The 21,046-nt window shown below is 36.1% G+C and overlaps 2 protein-coding genes across 2 annotated transcripts in view; one reads left to right on the plus strand and one right to left on the minus strand.

Moving 5' to 3' along the window:
• Positions 1 to 2,796, minus strand: part of LOC133524580 (kinase suppressor of Ras 2-like) — a 37,034-nt gene extending 34,238 nt beyond the window's left edge. Inside the window, exon 1 of the mRNA XM_061860662.1 lies at positions 2,492 to 2,796. Coding sequence (XP_061716646.1) covers positions 2,492 to 2,644 — 153 coding nt within the window. The 5' untranslated portion in view covers positions 2,645 to 2,796. The remainder of the gene's footprint in view (positions 1 to 2,491) is intronic.
• A 262-nt stretch (positions 2,797 to 3,058) lies between these two features.
• Positions 3,059 to 21,046, plus strand: part of LOC133524609 (cell adhesion molecule DSCAML1) — an 85,503-nt gene continuing 67,515 nt past the window's right edge. Inside the window, exons 1-2 of the mRNA XM_061860740.1 lie at positions 3,059 to 3,302; positions 3,384 to 3,538. Of these exons, the coding sequence (XP_061716724.1) occupies positions 3,254 to 3,302; positions 3,384 to 3,538 (204 nt within the window). The 5' untranslated portion in view covers positions 3,059 to 3,253. The remainder of the gene's footprint in view (positions 3,303 to 3,383; positions 3,539 to 21,046) is intronic.

A 21,046-nucleotide genomic window follows, 5' to 3' on the forward strand; every position in this document is an offset into this window, starting at 1 on the left:
CAGAACATAACTTCCATTCCTCCCTGCTTCAATGCATCTCAGAGAAAGCTATTTACATCATACTAAATTTTATTTGCACATTCTCTTTGCTTTCTGCTTTTGAGTTTTGCTAAATGTGTAAATATGTTTTTTAATTTCTGCCTGTACTTTTATTTCATCATTCATCTACTTAGTATTCATCAAGCTGATTCCAAAAACTTGATGACTACATACATCATTGAATCTGTTTGATCAATAAGGCTTGTGTTATGGGTCCTAGACAATGATATGTACAAACAGCAACACTCCATCGGTGGACCGGTGCCTTTTCTAATAAGGTCAACCGATGGACAGTTAGCAGTGTGGGCGTTGGTCTTGGTACAAATCCATTTATCTATAAGCACTTTTATCTTGAGTAAAATACTAGAGTATATTCTCAATTCAGTGTGCAGTTTGGCAAAGGACTCTTGTAGCTCTTTCCACTGTAGTCTATCATGGACCACTCTCCTCTATTACGGACCCACTGTTAGTTTAAGTTTGTCCTCCCATCTTGTTGATATATGTAAATAAATACTTAAACTTAGAACTCATACAAAAGTCAGGAACAGAAATTTGTGATAAGCACAAGTGAATACCCTTAACAGAATTCAAACACAGGATCTCCTGCTTCATAAGCAGGGTCATTACCAACTAGGCTAGGAGGCCATTCGAGTCCAGGATATTAGGGATAACATATTGCCCCCTGCGAGGTCTGCTCCCCCCCCCAGGCCTCCGGCGATATCAACTTGCCCCCCCCCCCCCCCCCCAGTTCACTGGCTGGCTAGCCCTTGAAATATTATAAATTATTATTGTGCAAAATTATTCCACACAATATGGACAGGAAATGGAATAACTCTGTTATCCATTGTTTGGTGACATAACTGGAGTGAATTTCAAATGGAGCTGCATTAGCATTGAATGCAACCAGTTTATATTAGTGTGGTTACTTCAAAAATAACTGGGGTTACTTTTATTTGGGCTTAGTATATAATACAGACTAGAAATTTGTTACAGTCATGGGCCTAATAGGAAATTTTCAACGAAAGTTTGTAGTATGATAACTTCCTACACTATTATACTATAATATTATAAATGGAAGTCTGTAATATGGAAAATCTGTACTAATATTATAAATGGAAGTTTGTAATATGGAATATTTCTACTAATATTATAATTGGAAGTCTGTAATATGGAAAATTGCTACTAATATTATAAATGGCAAAGTAACTCTGTCTGTCTGTTCCTAATGGTTAAATCACTGAAACAAAAATAAATTTGGGTTGGAGATAGTTTGAGGCCGGGGGAAGCAGATAGGGTAGTTTTTATTACTCATTACCATAATTTCATACAGATGAAGTCACGGGCAGAAACTGATTCGAATTAGAAATTTCCTAATATACTATAAGCTATAAATACATTTACCCTGAGGATTACCAAATGAGATTTTTTTTTTATTGTGTAATGCAGAAAAGTAGAACAATATTGTATTTTAAATGATGAAAACCTGCTTATTTTTTATGTTTATACTATACATTATGTGGAGTTCCTTGTCTAAAGGGTCCTTATGATCCATGTGCATAAGGACCTTTCTCTAATGGAAAGCCACATACATCATTTGTCATTTCTATCTCACATATTTGTATAAAATATATTTTATTATCTCTTTCAAATAACTTAACTATTAACTACAATTCCATGAATGAATGAAATAGTTTATTGTTATAAACATGGTATACATAAGATGGTAGATACACAACAATATTGTTTTAAACTGTACTATCAGTTTGAATTACAGGCATTCTAAAACTTATCATAGTTCTTACATGAAACTCTTTTAGATTTAGTTATCTGAAAATATAACACATTGAGTGGTAAAGAAAATATTTTTATTTCTAAGAATATTTTAATATCTTACCAACTTATTATTACTGACTTACTTATTATCAAAATAAAATCCTACATAATAGAGACTAAAATTGTATCTGAAGTAACTTAATATACTCCTAAGTCATCCTTTTTGTGTTCACAATTAGACCAAACAGTATACAGGTATTTCCAAAATGTGAAGTCATGTAACACCACCAATGATATCAGTTATCACACCTGTGAGATGTAATGTTCATAATCTTATCAGCAACAGAGGTAGGTCACACATTTCCCAGTTAATCAAACATATCTCACAATTTGGAGACACTAATCTGCAATCTGCATTCAATAAAATATATGAAAAGTATTTTATGTGATTGTTTATCAGAAATTCAATGTTTGCATAAGCTATGGTGTATTGTGCTACATAAACAGGTCAGGGATACGCTCAAGGTGGCCGGGAATACGCAACAAGGCCGCTTTCTACGTCGGCATTGAACTATACGCTTGAGGCCTTGAGAGCAACGACGTCCTTGAATCCCGGGTCCCCTTAATACTTTCAAGGGCAGACGCCCGGTCCCTGCGGTCTCGGGCCGCCGAGCCTTACCTCCAACGTCCGGATCTCCTGCTGCGTCAGCCCCGCACTCGTGGAGCATTGCGTCCTCAGACCCTCGAGTCTTTCAGCTGCAACGTCGATCATGGACTGGAGAGTCTCTACCATCTCGATTGCATCTCTTATTTCGCTCTCTTCTATATCCATTACAAATATCACAGCACTATACACAATCTGCTAGTCAGTCACTATAATAAAAAAACACTTTATACATTTTAAAAAATGATTATACAAAACATTGCAGTTGTATTGCCGATATGCGGCCATATCCGTAGAAAATCTATATTTTTGTCTATGCGCTGTCAAACCACGGACTACAATTTTGACAGTTGTCACCAGGTATCAAAAATTATTTTACTTCGATGATAATTCAAAATAATCTTCAAATTTATGTATTACTTGATTTATCTTTTGTGAAATAAGATTTCATACAATAAATAAAATTTCTGTGACACAAAAGCAGTGATAAAATGCACATGCCTGAAATACACACTAGATGGCACTGAATTAAAAAATACAAACTGTCAAACAAAAATTGTCTATGCCTTGAGATTATTTATTTTTTAGTCTATGACTTTCATCAATGAAGTGAGGACGTTTGTTGTGAGATTAGTTTCCTATTTTTTCGCCTTCCGTCGTTTAATTAAATTCTGTGTGATGTAAATAATTAGATAGTACAAAAAATATTTTTTACGTTCCCATAGGTAGAGCCTGAAATTTTGTTTTTACTAGGTACATAGATGTAGGCACAGTAGAATGTTTCTCGAACGCATACTGTTTCCTCTGTTCTGTCTCGGAATAGAAGGTAAATATTCAAATTATGTTAGGCATGAACAGTAAGGTATTATAATTCTTGTTGTTAATTTTACGAGTGTGTTTTGTGAAGTGTCTCGTGGAGCGGCGAGCGAGGAGCTGGCGCTGCGCGAGGTGGCGGTGGACAAGGGTACGAACGTGACGATCCCGTGCGGCGGGCTGCTGACTCTGGCGCCGCAGAACGTGCAGTGGGTGCACAAGGGAAACCGCACGCACCATGAAGTCCTGGTGAGTACAACTTGTTATATAAGAATCCAATTGGATGTATTGGAATAGCTTGTTTTTTTATTTATGAAACACCTAAGACCTATGAACTTTATCAACAGCGAGTAGTTTTCAGACAAACTGTGGTCCTATAGACAAATTTTACCACCAACACATTTTACATACTATTATTTATTATTTTTCTTAACTTTATTGACTTAAAAACATTTAAACAAAGGCAGCAAAACCTGATTAACAACTAAACATGGAGCACTAAAAGCCAAACCAGTTTCTAATTAATAAAAAAGCATGTATAAAATGTCTAGTTTGACTTCTATTAAATAATAAACAATCTTATTAAAAATATTAAATTAACTAATTTTAAACATAAAAAAATCTTATTAAATGTCTAGTTTGACTACCATTGAAAAATTAAAAAGCCATTTCATATTTATCTCTCTCAGTTGCTGAAAGGTTAGCTGATAGAGATCCCTTATGGGGATAAGTTTGCCTACAAATTTACTGTATTTGCTCTGTGTTATATACTTGTTTTGTGCAATAAAGTGTTTTACTACTACAAACTAACAAAATGTCATTCATTTTACATATTTACACTAAGTCTAAGTCCACATTGCAATGTTGATTCAGTTTGCAAAAAGAACAATCGGCTGAACCCTATCACAGAAAATAAACATTTTCATTCATAGTAATGCCATTTCACATAACTGTTAATTGACAATAAACCTTATTTCAAAGATGTAAAATCCACTCATGTTCAATTAAACAAGACAAAAAAATAACATGTACTATTTTCTCACCTCACCTGATAAAAAGTAAAATAAAAAATTGTAGGACCAGCAACACTTCAAGGAAAGAGTGTACTCCTATCTTAAAAAGAGGCAATGCACTTGCAATTAATTGTAAAATTTTAGCTTTTATACAATAATTAGTAAATCTTAGTCAATATCAGTCCATCTGGCATATACAACTGGCCTAAATTAATAACAAATTGTGTAATTAGAATTTTGTGGATTTTAAGTAGACCACTGGCAAAGGACTCCAAACCAATCTGAATATTTTTTAAATGCTTAAATACAATATAGTTTGTCAATAGTCTCCGACCGAAACACATGTTTTTTTGCCAAAACCGAAACTTTTACAGACATATTAACATTGTTAAATAAAATGATAATGTGCCGTTCTTTTTAGGCGTGTGAAGAATGACATATCTATAATCCGCGAAAAAGATAGAAAGTATATGTTTAGTAAAAAACGTTATATAAAATATATTCTGAGTTTAATTAAGAGATCATAATCAATCAAGTTTCAATACACTAAACCGACCGAAGTTTGGGTTTCAGTTTCAGTTTCGGCAGTTCTTGCACCGAAACCGAACCTCCAACCGAAACATGTTTTTTATGCCGAAACCGAAACTTCGGACGGACATAGTAGTTAATTAAAGTTTGTCCTGATCTTAGCACTTTCCTGGTTCCATCCCAAAGGAGCTTGAGGTCTGCTGTGGTAACCTAATTTTGCCATTGGACTATTTGACCTTCTAACCCAGAGAGAACATGATGTCCAGATGTTTTCCTTCGCCGAAAAGTGATGGATCGAACTTGCGACCTCCCGTTTGTAGCTCGTCTTGTTAAGAGCTAAGCTAACGATCAATGCTTAAATGTGTCGTTTCCAAGTAAAAAGTCCCACTTTGTCGCTTGCCATAAGGACACTTTGACAGGTTATTCGTATAAAGATACAAGCAAATCTCGTCTTTATGATAAGCGACTAAGTGGGACTTTTGACCAGACTTCGACACAAATTGTTTCATTTAATTTGTTTACTAGTTCGTCCGTGCGACATCGGCCAAACAATCATAATGTCACCCCAGTAATGGGCGACCAAATGAAGACATAGCCAATTCGCTTTACGACGCTGTAAGCTGCCCTCGATTGGGTAATTTCGACCGCGTGGGTGTTTGATGGGGGCTATTGTTTTTATGTCTTCGTTGTACTGCGTCTCCAGTTTAAACTATGCCGTGCCATTAATGGGTGTTAGTAATTGCAATAAAATAGGCCATGTCTAGGTAAGCTCATCAAGTCATCACCGGAATATTCAGTTCTCTGAGGTTTATATACCCGGGTACGTCCTTAGTCCTTAAATTACGTCCAAAAGAGAGGCATGGGCATTGTGAATGTCATCTCGCTTTGTGTAGTAGGGCACAGCACAGCGGATGTCATTCCAGATCTAGAGCAGAGCCGAATTGCGGAAGTACCTCCACCTTACAGAAAACCGCAGCCAAATAACACTAGACCCTACTCATAGTGTTCACTCATAGAGTTCTCTATCGGTCGAATATGCAAGAATGTTGGCAGGTAACGAAATTTCCCCTATACATTTTCACGATAGGCCCTCAGGCCACACCAGATGCGTAATATGCGGTTCTCTGCGTAGCAGATACATCGCGATGTACGCAGAGTGCCATATGGTCATCGCTCGCACTGGGTATTGCATACGATGATATACTCTGATATACACGTATATCATGTCCTGTCATGAATATGGCAATTACAATTGTACTTACTCCATTTATACAATACTATCCCTAGATTATTTTTAATCTATTTACAAATAACCTCTCGTGTGACGCGAGTATTTTTTTTCCAAATAGGTACTTTCCGCGTAGGCGGATCTGCGTTTCGATACGAGAACTTAAACCGCATTTAGATCTTATAGTAGCTATTCTGATTATACGTAAGTATATCTCTCTTGGTCCTACTTCACTTTGCACTTGTCCTAGTTAAGATTTTCTAGATAATTAAACCGTTAATGGTTGCCCTAATTATAATTATCGTACTTGCGCTGCGAAAACACGTCCATCTAAATCCTCTGTGTGTAAACAATGATCTATAAAAACAACCATAAAATCTAGTTCTTGTTCGTTTGATCTTTTTTTAGTAGTAATGGAAACAATCGAACGGGCATTTAATTCATTTCTATCAATCAACATAAATTTTGTTCAGTGTCAATTGTTGCTGCGAGTTTATGCTCGGAGTTTATTTCGGGGTTGGTCCCATAGTAAAAGTTGCTCAGTATGACCTATATATATTCGACCCGTAAATTATTGCAGGTGACTAAATAAACATCCTGTATAAATGCCCTTACCGGGATTCGAACTCAGGTCCTCCCGCTTCGTTAGGCAGGATCACTACCGACTATTAAGGAGCCGTTAATACATACAAATAAGTATTATACTTATATATTATATTTGATGTAATTTGGAACTATGCAGGTGGAGTGTCCTTAATTTGCTTGCTATATCCGATTATTTCGGAAATTACAAGTAACACTGTTTGCGCAATAAATTTCCTTGTTTGCTCTGTCTAGCCCAACAAATTAGACATAGGTACTTTACCTAAATCTTTGTTACAATAATGTATTGTTTGTTTTGGCACGCTCCTGCAATGGACCTAATAGATCGGGCTGTTTGGTCCAACTTTATTGGCAATGGAACATTTCAGTTAAACAGCAGACCGTTGTATGTGCGCCAAACACATGTATTAAAACTACCTCTGTTTATAAATATAAATAAATATAAATATTATAGGACATTATTACACAAATTAACTAAGTCCCACAGTAAGCTCAATAAGGCTTGTGTTGAGGGTACTTAGACAACGATATATATAATATATAAATATTTACAAATACTTAAATACATAGAAAACACCCATGACTCAGGAACAAATATCCATGCTCATCACACGAATAAATGCCCTTACCAGGATTTGAACCCGGAACCATCGGCTTCGTAGGCGGGGTCACTACCCACTAGGCCAAACTGGTCGTCAATGTTTATTACTACTTATTACTAACTATCGACTCGTCCCGGCTTTGCTCAGGTAAACCTTAACAAATTATACACCTAAACCTTCCTTAAGAATCACTCTATTGATCGGTGAAAACCGCACGAAAATCCGTTCAGGAGTTTTTGCGTTTATCGCGAATATACAGACAGACAGACGCGGCGGGGGACTTTATTTTATAGGGAGTGCTCCCGGTACTGGTTTTCTATGCAAATAGTACCGGAACCGGCAATTCCCGGTTCTCGCCATTCAAACTCAGTACCGGCAGCATTCCCTAATCCTCAGGAATGTTATAAAATGTTTCATGAGGCACTATCCACTGCTATTCTTGTTAGAATTCCGAGAAATTTTCAAAAACATTAAACATGTGGCGGGGCGTAAATTATATAGAAAGTGATTTCTGGTTTGTCTAATTTTCTAAAAGTTGAAGATGTTTCTACAGCTCGTGAATTAAAGCTAAAGCCAAATTAGCTTCGCCATGTCTAGTAGGAAGACACCTTTGGGCTCAGACCAGCAAACAAACAAAATAAATCATACGTTGTTCGCAGCCTCCAATCCCAATTCCCAACCAAACTTATAACAGGGCAATTGTCGCATCAATTTTGATGGTACCGTATTACATAAACGTTTCTCGACTTTATTACCTTGGAATAAGATTTGTCTATGGTCAGCTAGCTGTGTCGTCGAAGACAGGAGAACGACTCGGTCGTGGCCTTGCTGAATCCGGTAGGAACTAGTATTCATCTTGGATAATCAGCCCGGTGAGACTGGTAGTTCTGGCCAGTCATTGGATATGCACATTTTTATGAAATGTTTTTATTTTTATTTAGCTTTTAGCATGAATCTAGTATAACTGGTTCAGGCATGATCGGTGGGGGGAATTGACCGAACGGGATAGTGTTATGTATCTTTCAATAGGAGTACCAGAGAAAGCGCTATTATTGTTTGTCATTGTCAGTCTCATTTTTTTATTCCCCGCCGCAACAAATAACCCGGCCAAATTAAGTAGGTTGTTTTTTGCTATGTTGTATGGAATGTTAAAACGTGTTTTTAATTTTGTAGCATTGAGTGTGTTCTGTCCCTCACGTCCGTACGAGGTATAGCACATCTATGTGCATGTGCTACAACGGAAAAAAGCTACTTTGCCGCATACATATCTACATCGACGATTTTCGGTACACAGGTACTTTAGACCAAAACATTAAATTTTTCCAGTCCCCCCTCAGGGGGGAGTAATGACGTCATCAAATTTTTGTATGGGATTTGATAATTTTTTTTTCAAAACCTATCGTGTGGGGTATCAAATGAAAGAGCATTATGAGACGATTCTAGAAATATACAACACTCTTACCTTTTAGCCACTCGTTTTTCAAAAATCTCAAAAACATTTTCGAAACATGCCAACTTTGGGCTCCTCCAGGTGAGATGTGGCTCAGTGATTTTTTCCAAAACACACTCCAAACGTCTTGTCATATCCTCATATCAAACGTAAAATAAAGCAATTTGTAAAATAATAACTATAACAATTTTTTAAAGATTTTTAACTTTTTTGTTTTTTTTATTTTTGACCTATGTCTAAAATTGCCGCATATATATCTACATCGAAGCCCTACCCCTAGTACTGACCCCTAGTGTAAATATATTCGATAGCGAGACGTGACGTACGCGTGTGCGTTAAGTTTCATTTTGTATGGGATTTTGAGTTTCCAAAACGTCCCGCTTGGCGTGCTGTTTCATCCCATACAAAATTAGACTTAACGCAAACGCGTATGTACGTTACGTCACGCTATCGAATAAATTTACACTAGGGGTTCTGGACTACGACACATAATTATTGCAAGGCGGTCGCGGACACGCGTCACTGCCCACGTCTGCGTATTGTCATCGGCTCATCGCCATCAATCAGATTCTAGATCTAAATACATAGACCAATAGTGGGACCGGATTTTTGCCCTATAAGTTTCGATAATTCTAAAGAGTGAAAAGTGATGTTTATCTGGTATGGGACATATTTTTAAGCATATTTGTAATATATGAAGAAAATTTAGAACGAGCGTTAGATATAAATAAGGTATTTATGTATTTTTATTGATGAATTTTGAATATTGAATTAAAGTACAAAATTTAAGCATCGTCTTTTATAATATGTATGAGGCTTTATGCTATCAAATTTTTAGAAAAAAAATCAACGTGCTACTTTGTCAAACTCAAATCAGCTTATTATTTTGTCAATATTGAATTAAAGTTTGAAAAATCCACAATATCATATCTTAATTCTTAAGTTAATAGGCAAGGCAAAAAATTAGAAGAATAGGATATGTGCTTTACAATTAATATGCGTTTTTTGTCCTGTAAGATCTAATATTGAATTAAAGTCCGTAGAGATAAGTCTATTACTATAAAATAATATATGCAGCCATTTTATGGAAAAGTAGAAATATCTGTGTGTAGCTTGCATTGTAATAGTAAAATCAACTTAAAAAGGCGCGAAATTCATAACCACGCCGCGCTGGTCCGTCAACATGTCGGCTCGGCGCGCGGGAGCCTATCGTAGCCGACCTAGTGAGCGATAGATACCTCGCCCCGCCCGCGCCCCCCGCTCAGCTTCGCAAGCGCTGTTTGTCTTTTCTTTCAAATCATTCATTTGTTTGTTTATCGTGCACATAAATTAGATGCGGACATTACATGAATTTAATTATAGAATAAAAGTTATTATGACTTCAAAATGAGTGAAAAATGTTTGATATGTGTACTGTACTGTACTGACTTAGTAACAGAGAAAAAACGAGGAATTGAGCAGTTAATAACTGCGAGCAAATAATCTTTCTTGGTGATGGGAAAGTTAAATATTTCTACGGGAAGGAGGAACTAGGTTTCCATAAAAAGTGTAGATTATACATTGAGTCGAAGGCTATACCGGCGTACAAAAGACTAATGGAGGTGGCATCAGAGGGCTTACCGCGAACCACGTTCGACGTGTTGCCTCCCTGTCATACTTACATACGAATTTACAAGTGCGACAGAGAGGTAACACGTCGAACGTGGTTCGCGATAGGCCCTCAAATGTACAGCCAAGTGACGATGATGATTACATTTTCAAAACTTTTGTCTTTTGTTACCATTGTGTTAGCCGCCTGTACTTACTTTCAACATATATTAGTAGTTTATGTTACTGCTACATAATAAAATGCATTAAAATACACGAGTGTGGGCTTAGGAAACGAACGAAGTGAGTTTCTTAAAAAGATCACACGAGTGTTTTAATGCCTAATTATCTTATACCTTTAAACGAGCAATTCTTGTATATATATATTTCCGGGATCTCGGAAACGGCTCTAACGATTTTGCTGAAATTTGGTATATGGGGGTTTTTGGGGGTAAACAATCGATCTAGATTAGTCTTATGTTTGGGAAAACGCGTGTTTTCGAGTTTTCATGCGTTTTTCTTTCGACGCAGAATATGGTCGCTAATTTCGTGTTGCCGGCCACTGTCCGTCTGGTCCAGCGGGTTAAGACGCGGACTGCTAAACGAGTGTTACGGGTTCGAATCTCGCCTGGTGACTAACTTTTGTTTTTTTTTATATGTTCAATTTTATATATAATTTTTTAATTTTTATTGTTTTAGCCAAGTTTAATTTAGTAAAAGAATGTAGTTAAGATTATCACCTATACACCACCATATTACAATAAATAGTTAGTTATATTATAACCGAGCAAAGCTCGGTCGCCCAGGTACTGTATAGTTATTGCAGGTAGTTCGCAATCACATTTTTAGCACAGGCATTATAAGAGAGGTATGGGCATTGTAAATGTCATCTGGCTCTGTGTGGTAGGGCACAGCACAGCGGATGTCATTCCAGATCTAGAGCAGAACCCAACTGGGGAAGTACCTCCACCTTACAGAAAATCGCAGCCAAATAACACTAGACCCTACTCATAGTGTTGTGTTCCTGCCGGTGAGTAAGGTTGCCAGAGCTCAACGAGGGGTGGGAGGGTGTTAGGGTTTGCAACGCGCATGTAACTCCTCTGGAGTTGCAGGCGTACATAGGCTACGGATACTGCTTACCATCAGGCAGGCCGTATGCTTGTTTGCCACCGACGTAGTATAAAAATAAATAAAAAAAACACACACAATTAAAATATTTCATACGACATGTGCTAATTATTTGTCTCAGTGTAAACAAAAATATATCATAATTATGATATCAATTTTCAAATTCAAAATGGCGGACATGTTTTATAACTTATTTTAAGAAATTATGAGTAGTTTAAGACTTTAAAAAGCAAGAAATTGTTTCTTGCTTCTGTATGTATATGTAGCCTTATTGAGCTTACTGTGGGACTTAGTCAATTTGTGTAATAATGTCCTATAATATTTATTTATTAATTTATATGTATCATGTAGTATTTGATGTTTTCATTATTTTTGAAAGTCCTCAGGGTGCCGATTACGAAAATGACATCCATTATGGAACCCAAGATGGCGGACATTCATTTTTCTTAAAAATCGGTATGGGTGTCATCTCCGAGGTTCTTCGAGGTTCCGATTACGAAAATGACGTCCATTTTGCAATCCAAGATGGCGAACATTATTTTTTCTTAAAAATCGATATGGGTGTCATCTCCGAGGTTCCTCGGGGATCCGATTACGAAAATGACGTTCATTTTGAAATCCAAGATGGCGGAAATTGTTTTTTCTTAAGTCGATATGGGTGTCATATCCGAGGTTCCTCAGGATTCCGATTACGAAAATGACGTCTATTTTGAAATCCAAGATGGCGGACATTAATTTTTCTTAAAAATCGATATGGGTGTCATCTCAGAGGTTCCTCGGGGATCCGATTACGAAAATGACGTTCATTTTGAAATCCAAGATGGCGGAAATTATTTTTTCTTAAAAGTCGATATGGGTGTCATATCCGAGGTTCCTCAGGATTCCGATTACGAAAATGACGTCTATTTTGAAATCCAAGATGGCGGACATTATTTTTTCTTAAAAATCGATATGGGTGTCATCTCCGAGGTTCCTCGGGGTTCCAATTACAAAAATGACGTCAATTTTGGCGGTTCTTGTTGGTGCAGATTTCAAAAATAGAGACCATTTTAGAATTAAAGGTGGTTGATATCACGGCTACACACATCGACACCCATTTCAAAAAGTAGCGTCCGCCATATTTATTTTCAAAATAGATGCCATTTTTGAAATCCACACCCCTAAAAACCCAGAAAACAACACCCATGACGACTTTTTCAAAAAAGTGACGTCCGCCATCTTTATTTCCAAAATGGACGTCATTTGTAAAATTAGTACACATACATCATACAACATGAAAACTAAAAACATTTCCATCCTCTTTTGGGCAGTTGTGTAAGTCTGTGATAACCCTAGGTAGGTACGGAGACCTTGAGCGGTGTCGGCATTTACGCAAACATCAAAGGCGTCGGCCCACTGTTACTTTTTACACTGTGCTTTTAGTGTGTAAACGAAAACGTCACATGATATATCAAAAGAAAAGTTATTTTATCTTATACCTTTAAACGAGCAATTCTTGTATATATATACAATGTGTCCGGTCAATGATGTCGGAGCCATTAAGGGCGTGTAGTACAATCGATTTCATCGATAAATCACCACGTGTTTTTTTTTTAAGTCAAGGGTAATGAAATGGCGGCATTTTTAATTTTTCAAACACCTGAGCACTGGTGCACGTGGTATTTTTGGCATTATCTGTAAATTTTTCGTCCTACGAATACAAAAAATATCTTATTGGATGGCTAAACATGTAAGCAATCGATTAAAGCTAATAATTGTATTCAAACATTTCAATAGTAAGGCAAAAAAAAATATTAAAAGTAAATAATTAGGACAGAAACGCATTACTTTTTCAGTTTTTATTTTTTTATGTAAAAACTAGGTCGTTTACCTACATTTTTTTTGTTCTGCATTTGTAGTACAGGATATCAGCTAGAAATGCATACCAAAATCATAGCTCTATCTTCGATAGTTCAAAAATAACACGTGTTCAAATATGACCCTGTTAATTACCTTTATTAATAACTTGAGATAATCCCAATAATTATCATCCCCACTCCCAGTTTTTCTTTTACAAGCAGGTAGATAAGTCAAGGGGTGCTGCCATATCAATCAGTCATCCCTCGCTCTGCGTTGTGATAACAAACTTCTGCTATCTTTGGCTTACTTCAGTTCGATTGTGTTATTGTTGAAACTTTTGTTAGTTGTTGGACCTGCTGTTTATTTTCCGTTTTTGTTAAAATGGAAGACGGCTACTATTCTAGTCAGCACACTGCTGACATACATTTCGTTTATGGGTTTTGCAACGGGAACGCTAATGCTGCTGTTCGAGAGTACGCAAGGAGGTTTCCTAACATACCCATTCCGAATTCTCGCACATTCATAAGAATTCATGCACGGCTCGCTGAGAACGGCATAAGAAGACCCGCCGATGAACATGTTCGACTTGTGGCACCCCAGGACGAAGAAGAGATCTTAAGATTAGTCACACAGGACCCGAGACTGAGAATTAGAAGAATAGCGAACAGGATGAATTTATGCAAGTGTACAGTCTGGAGAGTATTAAAAAGAGAAGGATTACACCCTTACCATTTCAGACGAGTACAAGACATTATTGGACCCGATTACGCTGCAAGATCAGTTTTTTGTTCCTGGATAACAAGAAGAGCACGAATAGATCAAACGTTTTTGAAACGTATTATGTGGACCGACGAGGCCACTTTCACGCGATTGGGATACGTAAACCACCGCAATGAGCATCTGTGGCAGTTGGAGAATCCTCATGCTGTGAGACCAAGTTCGTTCCAGCACCAATTCTCAGTAAATGTTTGGGCGGGAATCATTGACGATATTTTAGTTGGGCCAATTATTCTACCTGGGACAATGAATGGCCCACGATTTTTAGAATTTCTCCAAACACAGTTCCATGACGCATTAATGGAGCTGCCAGTAGCATACAGGAGGAGGATGATTTTGCAGCTGGATGGTGCTCCTCCACATTTTGCAAGAGATGTGCGAAATTATTTGAATGAGCATTATGTCCCGTGGGTTGGACGTGACGGACATGTCGCTTGGCCACCTCGATCACCGGACTTAACTCCACTCGATTATTTTCTATGGGGCACCTTGAAACAAAGAGTGTACGTTGACATACCGGGCACAAGGGAAGATTTAGTGCAAAGAATAATTGAACATGGAAACATGTTAAGAGAAGATAAGGAGATGATTCGGCGGTCTACGCAGCATATTGCGATAAGAGCAACTGCTTGTCTACAAAATCGAGGGGGCTATTTTGAGCAGTTACTCAACTAGTTAGTCATCTTTAGCGTTAAGATACTTTTGTTATGATTTTTATTAAAATTTAAATATTATTAGCGCTTTGTTTTATTTTTTCTCCTTCTCTAAAAAAACAACACATTTTTAGGCACATGTTGGAACCTCTGTAACTTCTAAAGTTATTATGTCAGATCCGTAATTTTGGTATTGATGTCTAGCCAATATCCTGTACTACAAACATAGAACAAAAAAAAATGTAGGTAAACGACCTAGTTTTTACATAAAAAAATAAAAACTGAAAAAGTAATGCGTTTCTGTTCTGATTATTTACTTTTAATTTTTTTTTTGCCTTGCTATTGAAATGTTTGCATACAATTATTAGCTTTAATCGATTGCTTACATGTTTAGCCATCCAATAAGATATTTTTTGTATTCGTAGGACGAAAAATTGACAGATAATGCCAAAAATACCACGTGCACCAGTGCTCAGGTGTTCGAAAAATTAAAAATGCCGCCATTTCATTACCCTTGACTTAAAAAAAAAAACACGTGGTGATTTATCGATGAAATCGATTGTACTACACGCCCTTAACGGCTCCGACATCGTTGACCGGGCACATTGTATAATTATATTTCTGTGATCTCGGAAACGGCTCTAACGATTTCGCTGAAATTTGGTATATAGGGGTTTTGGGGGGTATACAATCTATCTAGATTAGTCTTATGTTTGGGAAAACGCGTGTTTTCGAGTTTTCGTGCGTTTTTCTTTCGACGCAGAATATGGTCACTAATTTCGTGTTGCCGGCCACTGTCCGTCTGGTCCAGCGGGTTAAGACGCGGACTGCTAAACGAGTGTTACGGGTTCGAATCTCGCCCGGTGACTAACTTTTGTTTTTTTTATATGTTCAAGTTTATATATAATTTTTTAATTTTTATTGTTTTACACAAGTTTAATTTAGTAAAAAAAATGACCTATGTAATAAGAGAAATCGACGATAGATGGCGTTACTCTGTGACAAGTGCTGTAAGGTTAAAATCGATTGTAAATAATAATAATTGTCAGTTCACATTTTACTTTTTAAGTTTATGTAGATTATCACCACCATATTACAATAAATAGTTATAACCGCCCAGGTACTATATTACTAACTGTACTAGGTTGCCTTTTTAACAAGTTGGTCCAGTCCATGGTTGCCTACATTTTATATAAAAATCGGTTAATCTAGGCGACCATTAACTGGACCAACTTTTTTAATACGGCAACTTTCAAATAAGCTTTCATTTGATATATCATACGATGAAATAACAAACAAAAAAACTATCCGTACGCAATCTTACAAGGCAACCTACTTGAAATGTATCACTGTGAATTTTGTCTTACATTTATTTCTTATCAGAAATAAATAACATGAGGGTGCACATACCTTATAACGTATCTCTATATAACTATCGGTTATCAATATTAGCATTAGCGGTTAACAACAACATTCCCCTTAAAACAAATAACTATCGCGAGGAAAATACCAAGTCCAAACATCTGAAAAAAATCGGGAAAGAAAAGCTGCAACTGGCTTTTAAAATGGTACAAGGAAGGGTGGTCATCTGTATGAGAATGTGTTTTTTTTGTCTCTATTTGACCCAATGGTTGACTGGTAGAGAATGCCTTTTGGCATTAAGTCCGCCATTTGTGTTTTTTTTTGTTTGTGCAATAAAGTTTAAATAAATAAATAATATTCATGTAACGCGATAACGAATTCTACGTGAACGAAACCGCGGGCAATACCTATTATAGTAACAACAAAATAACAATTTTCTATTGCTATTAATTTAAAACACGCTTTAGGATTTTTTTTGATGGACCGCAGACGCAGTCAAGGGCACCCCGCTCCCCACTACCGTTGTTCGCTGCCTCCTGCCACAGCGCGCGGCGCGCGCAAACTTGCCGTGCGTTTGAAACGTAACGTATTTATATAAGCAAGGAATGCATACATATCAGTAATGAGTGTCGCCGTGATTTTATATTTCTAAATTTTTGTTTAGTAACTGAGATCATTGTTGATGATCGATTATTATTAACTCTACAAACTTTAATTCAATATTAGCTATACTGCTTAACCTGAAATCAATATCTAGACAAGCACATTGTCTACATGTCTAACTTTTTACTAGAATACTAAGTTGATCGATAATATCGTAATTTTGCAATATCAGCAACTCTAATTCTATATTTACAAAATAATTCGTGTTTTTACGTTTACCAGAAAGCAGCTGTTCCAGATTTCTAAAAACTGAAAATTGTACATAAATTGAAGTGTTATTCGATATGCTAAAGTTTTCTGTAACTTTAATTCTATATTTACTTAGTTATTAGCAAAAATTAAAATATTTAAATATAACCGAAAGCTCAACCTTAAAATTTCTAACTTTTTACCAAAGTATTATTTAACATACTCCCAATGACATATCAAAAAAGAAAAAACTTTAATATTATCGAAACCCATTTTTGTTCAACCGCTGGTCTAACAGGCGCGGTTAGATCATGGCTGCGAGCACTTATTAGTCTTATTACTATCGGAGACTCAACTTCTAAGAACAGAGTGCACTAGCCACTACACACAATAAAAAGGCATACTTAGTTATTCTTATTTGTTTTACAAGGTAGCAAAGTTGTTCAAGCTTCGTGTTAATATTGATATCCGAGCAAGCGAAAGATTCAAAAATTAAACCACGGACGTAGCAGACAGGTATATAGAGCTTTGTTTTAATCTCGTAACTCGGAATACTTTTATTTTGAAGTTACGTTAGTACTGGGATCCTATTATCAGTGCGCATGAGATGCCTGATGACACGACTCAAAATAATATGAAAACCATATCAAATTGTTAAAACAGAATCGTCCGACACAGGAATTGTGCAGTTCAAAATAATTCCGCCTGTTCGCGTGGCTGTGTGCGCGCACCCGCCAGGCCGACAACGCGCCTACGCCCCGGGCACTGGCCCTTTTTAATGTGATGGCTATTGAGGGTCATGACGTTGATGAATTTGCAGATGTTGGTGAATCTTGCAGAAAATGTCTCCAAAGTTTAAATATTATTTTATATGATTAATTTATTTATTTGTTATTATTTCATTGTTTTATTGTAATTTGAATGCTCTCATTTAATTTCATTGTGTCAATTTTGATTATTTAATTGTAATGAACTAACATTTATTTATTGTGATTTAATTATTTTATTATTTATTTATCCATTGCTGACATTGTTTATTTCTTTTTTTTGTTTTTTTTTTTTATATTTTAATGTCTTAGATATAAATAACGTATATGTAAAACTCTCATGTAAACATTTTGCACTGTAAGTTTATGTTGAAATAAATAAATTAAATTAAATTCATGCATTATGGGGTTATTCCAAACGCTGTCTCGTACATTTATAATTTTGACTTTTAGTTCCACTTGCACCATCCCACTTACCCGGAGTTGACCGGTTAAACCGTAAACCCAGTGTCAAATTGTAGAGGTAACCATGGTTACTCCAGGTTTAACCGGTTAAGCCCGGGTTAGTGGGATGGTGCAAGTGTCGCTTAGTCACAGAGAAAGGAACTCCTACACCCACATTTGTTCAGTAAATTCTCGTTTGTAGGAAACAAATGTAGACAAATTCGTGGAATGTTCTTATGTATGAATGACTTAGGAACAAGAGAAGTATTTATACTTAATATTAATATACGTTGTTACAAAAGCCGCAAACCGCGGTTCATTAATATTTATTACGATTCACGCCGACTCAAACTTCGCTTGCCTAATTTATATTAATGAGCAAATATAAACTGTGAGTTTGCATTATTATACACTTGTGTTTAACTTCTAGGCTAAGTAAAAGTACAATTAATCATCGATTGTGAATTCTTTGATATTTTTTCAACTCGTTGACTTTAATGGTTGAAATTAAAAGTTAAAATAATTAAGATTTTGTAGAACTATAATCGCTATGTGTTACCCGACTCAACTATAATGATTTCATTATGAAACTCTTTTGTGAACTATAATTATTGTAATTTGACGACGGTTTAGAAGACAAAACCAAAGGATAGAACAAAAGACATGAACGCGCTTCTTTTTACTGAAAAAGAAGCTCGTTGATGTCTTTTGCTCTATACTTTTATCTACTGAGATAGGTACTTACCTAATTTTGTTAAATTATTTAGGTTGTGTCGTAGAAAAAGAATTTTTTTAGTTGACAGTATACAATAGTGATATAATCAAGTTTTACAATCTCATACCTTACTTAAGCCACTCAGCAAATTTCTCGCCCTAAACACGGTACCCCACTGATATGCTTTCTATTATATTGTATAGAATATTAATTGATGTCACACTACTAGTCAATCTCATAGTTTTAACATACCTGTCTTAGAACTTAAAGTAATTAAAAATAAGTTGCTATGACAGTCTATGTCATAGACTCTATGATAATGAAAACGACCATAATTCCTCTTAGTGTCTTATAGTTTTAGGCAAATTAGAGGTCGTGTCGTTAATAACGAAAAAGGCCAAGTGCGAGTCGGACTCGCGCACGATGGATTCCGTACCATTATCTAAAAATCACTTTTTTGTATGGGAGCCCCCTTAAATATTTATTTTATCCTGTTTCTAGTATTTGTTATAGCGGCAACAGAAATACATAATCTGAAGAAATTGCAACTGGCTTACTATCACGGTTCATGAGATACAGCCTGGTGTCAGACGGACGGACAGTGGAGTCTCAGTAATAGGGTCCCGTTTGACCCTTTGGGTACGGAACCCTAAAAATCACCAGTCAAGTAAATATTCAATAAAGATACCCCAAACGAAAAACGTTTTACATTACATCATAAGTAACTCCTAAAAATACATGTCTTTATTAAATTACTGAAATGAACTAAAAGGCCATAAAATCATACATAATTATAAACTATATAATCTTATATATCATGGCGACGGCGACATGAATAAGATCGTTTTCGTATCCAGTTAAAATAACATTGAACGAGAAAAGCGTTCATTCGCTTAGTTCATCTCAACTGAACCAATTTCTAAAGGAATTAAGCGATTGGGTCTTTGTCACCACGTAATAATTTAGCACCTAATCCACCAGTGCTTTCATTCGTTCCGTCGTTCGTATATCTAAGTATAGAGGCGCGCTAATTGGTTTTCCTCGATCGGGGAAACTTAGGTTTCATTCGAGTGGAATATTAGATAAATGGCATAGATAAGGTAGAATTGCAAGATCAAATAATTACCTTCAAATAAATAGCTATGGAAAGGAAGAAAAAAGCAATGGTCTGCCGCCAGAGTGCAGCACTAGGACAAACCGTAAATCATAGACTATAGAGTAACTGTTACATACTATGCCGTATACAGTTTTTTTACAAGTTTACAGATTATTTGTTATGAATAAAGCCCAGTCCAGACGGGACAATTTTTCGCCAATCTGATCAAATTGTCCGATCAAATCGGGCCGTGCGGACGCAAATGCCTATGCGAGGGAATATAGCCAGAGTTCTGCGCTATATTCCCTATAGATCTGTATTAAAACACCTTTTCGAGTTATTTTTGTTATTTATTTTCCTACTTAAAAATACTAACTACAATAACCTATCTTGTTTGTTATAATAAAGAAAAACAGGATGTTTTTTTTTGCGTCGTGTGGTTTTATTTTTTTATATTGTCATACCGGAATCCCTATTCCACAACAGTTTATTTTGTTTACCATGAAACCCCATTAGTGTTACATTCTATGCAAACACCTGAATCAGGTCAAATGCCTGCCATTATGTTTTGTGAGGGGCAATCACGCTTAATATCTCTTGCAGGTGTTGGCGCTTATGATCTTTTTATTATCACTTTATACTCTTTTACCCATTTTAATACTGAGAAGGGTGTAAGCGCCGGCGAAGGTATGCTCGTTTTTTGGTAATTGCGTCGAATAAAAGCAAATTGTTCGGTTAAAGCCAGAGCTTAAGTAGATAAAAGCAGGTTTTATCAATTTGTTATTCTTGGATCAAATGGTTTAGCGTTGAATGCTGCAGGAAAAGCAGGGGGGACTTTTTAATATCAGATATTTATATAGGTTCTACATATACATATATTACATGTTCTTAAGACGACCTTTTATACCAAATTACAATTATACAACACACTGAATAAAATGCTTTTTAATAAGTACAACTTATAGTGGTTCTAATGCTACTATCGTCGACAAGCAATTATTTTTCGTAAGTGTTTTCCCAACATCATATGGGCAATATAATATTCTAGAGAGGACATCTTTAACAAAATTTGTTTTTTTTTTTCTGTTTTAAGAATAACACGACCTCGCCGCC

Source organism: Cydia pomonella, chromosome 13 (genome assembly GCF_033807575.1).
Source record: "Cydia pomonella isolate Wapato2018A chromosome 13, ilCydPomo1, whole genome shotgun sequence".
NCBI classification, from domain to species: domain Eukaryota; kingdom Metazoa; phylum Arthropoda; class Insecta; order Lepidoptera; family Tortricidae; genus Cydia; species Cydia pomonella.